The 10,864-nt window shown below is 35.7% G+C and overlaps 1 protein-coding gene across 1 annotated transcript in view; it reads right to left on the bottom strand.

The window, feature by feature from the left end:
• Positions 1 to 10,864, bottom strand: part of LOC107731729 (triple functional domain protein-like) — a 79,434-nt gene that overhangs the window by 55,276 nt on the left and 13,294 nt on the right. Inside the window, 3 exon segments of the mRNA XM_016542893.1 lie at positions 2,451 to 2,526; positions 2,627 to 2,658; positions 5,338 to 5,419. Of these exon segments, the coding sequence (XP_016398379.1) occupies positions 2,451 to 2,526; positions 2,627 to 2,658; positions 5,338 to 5,419 (190 nt within the window).

The following is a 10,864-nucleotide window of genomic DNA, read 5'->3' as shown; positions in this document are numbered from 1 at the left end:
GAATTGATCAAAAGTGATGATAAAGGCATTTATAATGTTACAAAAGATTTCTATGTCAGATAAATAGTGTTCATATCCATATCGGAATTATATCGCATCGACCGAAATTAAGAAATATATCGTGATATAAATTTTGGCCATATCGTCCAGCCCTAGGAATATGTTTTATTAAATATGCCAAATACGATGATATGCCATACAGTCATGCTGCTCTCAGCTATAAAATCCATTCTGAGAAGAGAAAGGGGTTAAACAGAAGCAAAACACTATATCAGTGTTTCCTGAACAACATCTGTCTGCTAATATCAAATTTTTTTCTCTCTCTAAATTATCACTTTCTTCACATCATTTCACCCTTCGTTTTGTGGTGGAAATGCCATTTTGAACATTTTTGGAACAAAACAGCAGACTCCTATATCTTGCTAAGGATAATTTCATAGCTAGCATTTTATGCATCCTACATACACAAATCATATTTTCACAACTCTTTGCATAATTTGACAAAATTACAGCTTATGACACAAAAACACGACAGCTTCATTTTCTAAACACATAACATGCCTCATATTTCACCTCAAGCATAACTATAGCAACACTGGAGTGCATAGTAACTATTAAGTGAAAAAGAAAGTGAAAGTGACAGTGAAAGTGACGTGACATGTGGCCAAGTATGGTGACCCATACTCGGAATTAGTGCTCTGCATTTAACCCATCCAAAGTGCACACACACAGCAGTGAACACACACACACCGTGAACACATACCCGGAGCAGTGGGCAGCCATTTTTGCTGCGGCGCCCGGGGAGCAGTTGGGGTTCGGTGCCTTGCTCAAGGGCACCTCAGTCGTGGTATTGAAGGTGGGAGAGAGCGCTGTACATTCACTCCCCCCACCTACAATCCCTGGTGCGTAGTAACTATTAAGAAATAATTTTTGATTTAAATAAAGCTGAAATAAAATATAATTTAAAACTTATATGAAAAACTTAAACGAAAATGAGAAATAATGCATTGGCAACTAATTGAAATAAAATGACTAAGTTAAAGAACTAAAATTACTAAAACTAAACTCAAAATAAAGCTAAACAGAAATATAAAAAAAAAAACTAAATCTAATAAAAATGACAAATCTACACAAAAATACTAAAAGAATACTGAAAATATAAAAATTAAAGCTAACTAATTTATTACTAAATACTACAATAGTATATAAATAATACTTTAAACTCCCCCCACCTACAATCCCTGCCGGTACGAGACTCGAACCCGCAACCTTTGGGTTATGAGTCCGACTCTCTAACCATTAGGCCACAACTTTCCCCAAGAAATAAGAAATAAATTAAGAAATAATTTTTGATTTAAATAAAGCTGAAATAAAATATAATTTAAAACTTATATGAAAAACTTAAACGAAAATGAGAAATAATGCATTGGCAACTAATTGAAATAAAATGACTAAGTTAAAGAACTAAAATTACTAAAACTAAACTCAAAATAAAGCTAAACAGAAATATAAAAAAAAAAACTAAATCTAATAAAAATGACAAATCTACACAAAAATACTAAAAGAATACTGAAAATATAAAAATTAAAGCTAACTAATTTATTACTAAATACTACAATAGTATATAAATAATACTTTAACACTGATCCACTGGCACTGATGTCTGCTTGGTAACAAAGTACACTAAACTTTAATGTTCACTATCTTTAATATATTTATTAGGTACAAAATTGTTAATTGTGGTGGAAACGATCACAAATTGATAAATAGTTTTTCACACAATAAATATTGAAATGTTTATATTAACTTGTTGAGGATATCACAGTTTTTTTTAAAGGGTATATTTTAATATGATTTGTATGCTATTTAAAATTTCAAATCTGACTCTGGGACAAGAGTGAAACAAAATTAATAGATACAATATACTCATATATAAAATAAATAAAATGTGTTGTAATAAAAATCAACTCAATAGATAAAAGTGCCAGCACTTGAAGAAACACCCATTAAGGTCACAGTGCGCTCTGCTCTCTGTAGCTGCACTGTACCAGAGTTGCCACCCTCATTGCTCGGCAGAGCCGTTTAGAGGAATTGAACTGAAGTGCAGACTTGGCCTGCCTCATTCAATTTTTAGAAGCACGACAAAACATCACATATGAAGAGACACAGCATCCCTAGTTCACAGGTCAATTACAGATCAAAGCGCCCGACTATGAGGAAAAGAAAACAACACGGCGGTAAGCAGCAGGACAGTTGGCACATTCACTGCACAATTCACCGGATCCAATCCAGTTGCTTTTGTTCTTTTCAAGGGAATGTGTCTGAACGGATAGTGAAAGAAATGCCCAGCAGGTGTATCCTGGGATGTTTTTAAACCATACCAAAGGCGTTCATATGCTCCTGGTGGGCAGAGCTCGTTCTAGCCGAGTAGGGAGTAAGTGTGTCAATACCTAGGGATGCCGGCGAGGTAGGCGATGAGTCTGCGGAGATCCTCGTGTCGTATTCGGTCATGGTTGGTTCGTGATGACGGTAATTGCATTAGTTAGTTTTTATGGAAAGTAATGCATTTCAATATTGCGTAAATCCCTTAAAAAGTAACTAATTGCGTTACTTAGCTACTTTTTATGGAAAGTAATGAGTTACGTTACTTTTGCGTCACTTTTTCTCATCTGGGCTGGGCTTGCTAATTTGTTTTTACCACTTACTCCCGATTTCTCTCAACATGGGGACAGGAGAGCTGTCAGTCAATGAATGGGAAAAAAAGTAACTGGAGTTACTTATTTGAAAAAGTAACTCAGATATTTTATTGTAAATTAAAAAGTAATGCGTTACTTTACTAGTTACTTGAAAAAAGTAATCTGATAACGTAACTCGCATTACTTGTAATGCGTTACCCCCAACACTGGTTATTGGTATAAGCAGTGGTTAAAATTGTATTCTGATGTATTTGTGGAGGTCTACATTATCTTTACTGGTGAATTGTTGGGTCGTAGCTCCTACAACAACTGTGGACCTACAGTAAAGATAATGTAGGCATTACATACATGACAATTCAGCTTTAACCAATGCTTTTACCAATAATAATTCCTTGAATCACCCAGGTCACAGTCATACACCAAACCTAAGTTCATTAGCATTGAGAAATAAGTAATCAATGTGTTGCTCCCACTGATCCTCCTCTCATGGCTCCAGGTTGTGTTATGAAGTCAAAATGCATCAACTCCAGCACAACAAACTCACTGAGCGGCTGGGATATCCATGAGGATTTTCTCCAGCGAATGTGCCGAATCTCACTAATGTAGTGTGTTTGTAATAGGATAATCCTTCTTATCCTCTGATGTTCAGGAATATAAATAAATAAATTGCACATAACTGCATGTATAAGCAGAAATCACTGGGTGTTCACACTTAGGGCTCCCTGCAGGTTCAGTTCTTCTGCTCTGTTCTTTAGTTTTAAAGCACACTCTCATGCCTGTTGATTGTGCTTGTTGTTGTATCTTGGGACATGTGTGTGATGGTTACTCATCCCTATGGAGACACAGCCTATGTTTCCGAGTCATTTTAGTGCTGGTCTGTTAGTCTTACGACAAAAAGAGCCAAACAGAAGCTCAGAGAGCGAGTTAGAAGGAGACTTTTCCAGGGACGCATTAATGCATGGGCTTCAAGGGGCTGAAGCCCAGGGGCCTACACTGGAAAGGGGGCCCACTGGCTGCAGGGAAATTATATTTTTTGAATAATTATTTATATGGGAGTTTGCAGCAGTGACAACAGCGTTCTGTAAACAAACTCACACACTAATTTTTAGTGATGCCCTGGTTGTAGTAGCCTATACAGTGAATGGCTCAGTTTAGGTTCCCCCCACACAGTTTGTATAGTTGGTATGTCCCACATGTTCCATCGATATACTGTAAGCGGAATGTACAATGCATTCGCTAGTAAATAACCGCAGCACGAGAGTATCTTTATGTAAACACGCAGATTAACAGAAACACAACATTGCTGTGTGAAAGGAACTGGACCGGACAACGTTCTGTAACGTCATACAGTGAGAGTTCAGTAACTTGCTTGGATGTGTCAATTTTAAATCCGGGTCTCAAAGTCTCCATTTTAAATCCGGGGATGGAAAAATAGGAATTGTCCTATTCCTTAAATGTGGTCAACATGCCGTGTGTTTTGCTCTACTGATGATGAATAATTAATATTTTGTGTGATTTATGGTGTTTAAATCATACCTGTAAACACATTTCAGCCAGGATAGTTTTGATGGCATTTTCCTTTCATATTACCTCCGTATAATGCCCGTAATAACGTAGTGTTTACTTTACGTAACAGCTATATAATTCTGCTGTTCCACAAGTGCCACCTTGTGGCAAAGAGTGAATTTGCATATTCGCTTATATTCACATTTGACGCAGAACAGTGTTGTGAATGTTAACTGGCATATTAACAAGACAAAAAACTAAATTTGACAAATAATTGTTAGGAAGCTTAAAAAAAAAAAAAAGGTTTTCTGGGGTCGGGGAGCCTACTGTAATGCTGTAGCCCAGGGGCCTTTGGTTATCTTAAGGCGCCCCTGGACTTTTCGGTCTAAGTCAATTTATGGTCTCTGTCAGGCCACGATGACACACCAACTAAAAATATTTGAGGAAGTTACAGTAATATTCAGTAAAAGTTATTTTGGGTCAAAAACACATGGTCCTGCGATTGTGATAAAGGGTTGTTATAATTGAAATAAACCTGAAATAAAATAAATATGAATATTAGAACTTAACCTTAACAACAACTAAAAAACACACGTTAAATGTTGCTTTGGCAACTAACTGAAATAAATTAAGGACTAAAATTGATAAAACTAAAATAATAATAAATTAAGCATTAAAAACAAATGACAAAACCACATAACAATATTACAAACTTTTACAAAATGATAAGCAAATATTAAAACAGAAAATCTAAAATTAAAGCTAATTCAAAATATTAATAAATACTACAATAATATATAAATAGGCCTAATACTAAAATAACACTGATGTGATGCAACATGTTGTCTGATTCAGGTAATTTCCTGAGCCTATGGAAGCTTTTTTTTACCTTTTTAAAAACAAATAAAATTAAAATTGTGACTTTACATAATTGCAGCTTTATACACCACAATTATCTTTTTTATTTTTTAGTCTGAGATGGAAACCGGCTTTCATACTATCCTTTTGGAATATTCCTGTATACAGGTAATGAACATTTTTCAATTAAACTAAAACACTTGCTATTCTCTACTGGAAGTATTGAAGGCACACAACTCTGTACAGTATGTTATGACCACTAGACAACCAAATGGACAACACACCTGACAAGAAGGCCACTTTTTCTTTTAAAATGGGCAAAACTTCCATGGCCTTCATCTCTTCATTCCTGCGAAATCCTGAAAAACAAAACAACAGAACAGAATTTAGAGTCCATGCAAGTATATCATCATCAGAGCTGTGGTCTAGCGGTTAGCAATAGCATACTGTGAGCTAAGGTGCTCAAATGGGAAATTTGACTTTGCAGCTGGTCCATTTAAGTCCCATGAATATCAATTTCACATTCTCCTTTTCTGATTCTTTTACATATATTTAACTGAATGTAAAGACAGTCCAGACTCCAGAAACATCATCATTTCTTCTTCTGTTCTTGGCATGAGCAGATACCGCCTCGAGCGCTGGACCTCGTTCAAGCGCTTTGCATGAGATCAGCAGCAACCTGGATGAAGCATCACTTCTGTTCGTTTGTTTTTATGATTCACAGGTTTGAGTTGACTAGGTTTGGCGAGGCTGTGCCAAAGCCGAGTTAGTCATGCATAGCCAGACTGACTTTGGTCTCTCCGAACGCCTAGACTCACAATCACGAAAACATAACCTTGCTTGGATTATAGGGATGTAACGATTCACTCAACTCACGATTTTGTCAAATTGAAATATAACACTATAATAATATACTAATATAGCTATTGCATATTATTACTCTTTTGTTGGTTTTGATTGCTTCTATTGTCCTCATTTGTAAGTCGCTTTGGATAAAAGTGTCTGCTAAATGACAAAATTTAAATATAATGTAAATGTAAATAAAAAAAATTAATTGAAATTTTAAAACAAGCCCCAAATCAAATAAATAAGTAACACAAATAAAAGAAATCTCTTCATATAAACAAACTAAGGCTTTGTCTGTGCTCTTTCCATTTAAAATTAGAGGCAACCACTGCATTTTAATCATGATCCAAACAAAGATGCTGCATACATGCAACATGAGCACTTTTTAATCTATATTAGATTGTACAATTTAGAAATTTGAAGCAGAAACAGAATGGTTTGACTTCAGTTTTGTGAAACTATACATAAAAATATCTGCATGAAACAGCTGACGAGCTGAATGAGATGCAGATTCACTCTCTGCCAGCAGGTGGCGTGTAAAGCGTTTCCTTGGTTCCTGCTGTAAACAAAGCAGGGCTGCACATATGAACTTTAATATGCATTATACAGAGGCAAGAGGAAAAGAAAATAATACATCTAAACTTTTCTTTTTCTTCCCCTCAGACATGGATTCTTATAAACTCCTACCTCAACCGATTTGAATTGTCACATATTTTAATCGATTTTCAACCGGCTCGCGGTTAATCGTTACATCCCTATTGGATTACATAATTTACTTTTTCCCCTCTCATTTCTTGCCTGGGGTAACTGAAGGAAATAATGTAAATACAAAATATGGTATTACTTTGTGATCTACGAGTATCCATTTCAGAGCAGGACAAATGCTGGAAAACTCTGGTATGGCACACTACTTGCTTGTAAAGCATTACGGACATGGATGTTTCAGTTGAGACATGCTGTCTTTAATTCCACTCCAACTATCCCTCCATCCCAGGGCTGCTAATTAAGCATGAAATATGGTTGATGGAGCCGATCCTACACAGACACACACAGCTGAGAGACAGAAATTATGTCATTTATCCATTTTCCTGCAATGCTTCCCTGTGGTGTCTCAGCGCCACTCGCTGTACAAATGAACACCTTTCTCTATGTCACTCTGCCTCTTCGCCTCCCCTTCTCTTTTTTTCCCATACATCCCACTGGAAGGTTTGTTTTTCCACCACTGCTACTGTGCACATCAGGCCACGTGATCTAATGAAAACATGGAAGCTTCTGCAGATTATTTACAGATTATTACAGGAATATCTCATCCAAAAATGTACAAGATGTCAAATTATTCACCCTTTTGTCTTTTGAAACCTTATGACATTCCTCTGTGTATGACAGGAGTTATTTACAGCAGAATGTCCAAGCTGCTCACATTTAAGCAAAATTTTCAATTAACAATTTTTTTTTTAAACCAGGTACTAACAGAAATCTATCATATGGCTTCAAAAGTATTTAGAATACAAAGCATGAATTGTGTGGACCACTTTAATGATGCATTTAAAATCCCTAGTCCCAATCCATTTTTATTGTATGGAAAAGAGCAGCTGAGACGTTCTGCTAAACCTCTTCTTTTGCGCTCTGGGGGAGTCATACAGGATTATATAGAGTTATAGATGAACATTAAGTTGTAATATTATATATTACAATTAATATTTATATTCTTCATGATATTAAATTATTTATATAATAAACATTAAGTAATTTTTTTATCATTTATAATTTACATATACATAAGTTAACAAATGGCATCGAGTCATAACATACAAAATAACAATGACACCCATTTGAGCGTCCTTATTTGAAAAATCTCAGCTTCTAGATTAAACAATAGCTAACACACACAAGGTTACAACCTGCACAAAACTAATCATTCTAGGTTTAAATTGGGGCTTCCGCAAGGCTTACAATTTCATTTATCGCATAAAGATTTTACATTAATCTACTCATTTCCTCACCAATGACAGAAGACAAAGAAATGACCTCCATCTCACATCTGAAGTGCTCCGTACAGGAGATGACCGTCACTGTTCCCAACGTATTATCTCACCAAAATGATTCCCATTTCACAGCAGTGCCGCTGTCCTTCAAGCTTTGCATGCAGGGTAACAGGATATTTCACTAACGTCTAAAATCCATCATTTTAGCACCCAAACCACAGAAATACAACAAACCACTTCAACAAATAGAGACATTACACTTGGAGAAAATCAGACAGCTATTCTTTTCCCAGAGCTGGAAGAGCGCTAAACGTGGTTGGGATTTCACAGTCTGTGGAAAAAGAACTAAGGAATCTGGGGAAAAAATAACATGAGCAGAAGGGAAACTTCAAAAGGACACTGTGGTATCCATGAACTGTTCTTTAGTGACAGGAAGGAGAATCGTGGGGGAGTTTTAAGGTCACTCAAAATAATCGATTAAAAAGAAGGAAGAACATACACAGCCATGGAATCAATCTGTAACAGCGCATCTGTAGGTTCCTCCAAACCTAACCTTTCTCACTCTCACAGATGATTATTTTTCAGGGCTTATCAGGTATCAGAAGAGAACAGACAGCAAAACATAGCCTCACTGTTTCCAGGTAATATGTTCCTGATCTTCCCGATACTGAAGAAGTAATGACCCAAGATAACAACAGTAACTTCAGACAATCTGAAAGCGGCATCGCTTCACATTTACCGGCAACAGTTTTCTCTACATCTAAACAGCAGAGCAGCAGATTTCTGATAGATGGCAGCAGAGCGGCCACACGGATCAACACTACAGTGGTGAGATGATGCAGAGAGAAGAAGTGAACAAGAGAGACAATGTAATGGATGTAGAGAGCAGAAAGGAAACAGCGAGTTATTAAATGAGAAGAGATTGTTTTTTGAACAAAAAAGAGAGAGAGGAAAAAAAAAATGAGAGAAACACCAAGAAAGACACTCATATATGACTTGTAATGTAAACTATTTAAACATCAAGGTAGTATTTATTGCACTGCTTTTTATACAGAAAACGGTTATTTTAAATTGTAGTAATATTTCACAATATTAGTTTTTATTGTATTTTTGACCAAAAACACTAAAAAAAAATCGACCCCAAACAGTAAAGCATAAATTAATATACAACAATTATTATAATGATAATTATCTTCTATTGCCTATTATGACAATGAGAATTTGTGTGAAATGTGCCTGATTGCATGAAAATGTCAAAATGCAAAAATTGCCCTAATAATAGCTTTATATCAAAATACAATTTCTTACAACTCTTATAATGATTTATTTCAACTCTGGAGTGAAATGTGGACATGTTTGTGAAATTCACCCAAACATCAGCTAAATATATATTCTGTCAAGATTTAGCCTATATGTATTACTCATTAACAATACACAGAAATGTGCTATTGTACATTCATAACTACAACTTCAATTACGAACAAATACATGAAAAAATGCAATCATACGAGGCTGCAGATTGCTCTCGAATTTCCCCTCCCCATCACACTTCCTCATTGTGGGTCAGACTGAAGCAAACAAGGGTCAAAGGTTTAACGAGTATGTGCCTGTGTGTGTAGCAGCCGCTAATCGCATCACTGGTCCTGCTGAATGAACAGAAGACAAATAAATCTCGAACAATTCAGCGGCTGTAGTGGACTGAGCTGATGTTAAACGGCCTGCTACAGATTCAATTCCTATTTTGCTTCTATTCATTCAGGAATAATACATTTGGGCCTGTTGCAGTGTATAACATCCATCACTGAACAAATTTTATGAATCAATACTGGATTAAAATGAAGATTGCTATTAAATCATTTAATAGTTTTGCTTGATGCAGGTTTAACCTTAAACCATGAACTATAGGAATGCATGTATGTTAGGGATGTAACGATTAACCGCGAGCCGGTTGAAAATCGATTTAAATATGTGACGATTCAAATCGGTTGAGATGCGAAACAAATCGCGATTCAGTTAGAATTTCACAAAGAAACGTACAGTATTTTGTCCATGCAATAATAAAAGGACACATTTAATTTATAATTTGTCTTAAATCTCATTTTGTAAAAAAAAAAAATTGTGAATCAAATCGAATCGTGAAATCAAAATCGTGAATCGAATCGAATCATGAGTTGAGTGAATCGTTACATCCCTAATGTATGTAGTCATGTTTAAAGCAGACAGATAAAGTTTAAAATTTCCACCCTGTAGCCTGTAACCTCACAACAGTTGGGTCAGATCAAATCACTTCAGCGCCGCCGGCCTGCCTTCTTATTGGGATGTAGCTTGCATCTGAATCTCAGCAATTAGCCTATTAACCTAAGGTGCTCCAGAGGATTGAGATATCAAGATGACGACCCACGTGACCTGACCCATCACCCTGTGAACAGCTGCAGAACCGGGTTAACACTTGAGCTGGTGAATGTGTAACCTACAGGCCACCAGTGGATATGGCTGTCACGATTATGAAATTTGGCTGACGATTAATTGTCTAAAAATAGTCGCGGTTATTGCGATTAATTGTCTGTTTTAGAGCTTTGCCCATTATGACGATTATGCCGATTATCGCGATTAATTGTCTGTTTTTTTTTTAATGGCTTTCATTATATAATTGTGATTAATTTAAGGGTTCAGTAAATAATTATGATGTTATCTTTTAATCTTTTTTAGTTATTATTTTGCAGTGTAAGATTATATAGAGTATTCCAAATTCTAAGAATCGGCCAATACCGATCCAACACCAGCGCTATTTTTTTTCTACACCACTACAGAATATCAATACTGTGTTTGTGGAACCCTTTGTTAAACGCAATCCACTAAATACTCACTTCCTCATTACAGAGAAAAACTACATTTGAATAAAAATATATAAGCTATGAAATTAAACTAGCTGACTGTATAATTTAGCAGCAAAAACAATATCTTGAAAAAAAA

The sequence above is a fragment of the Sinocyclocheilus rhinocerous genome, unplaced genomic scaffold, assembly GCF_001515625.1.
Source record: "Sinocyclocheilus rhinocerous isolate Xijiao unplaced genomic scaffold, SAMN03320098_v1.1 scaffold193, whole genome shotgun sequence".
Lineage (NCBI taxonomy): Eukaryota > Metazoa > Chordata > Actinopteri > Cypriniformes > Cyprinidae > Sinocyclocheilus > Sinocyclocheilus rhinocerous.
The sequence above is the reverse complement of the archived record's forward strand: the minus strand, read 5'-3'. Positions and strand labels throughout refer to the sequence as shown.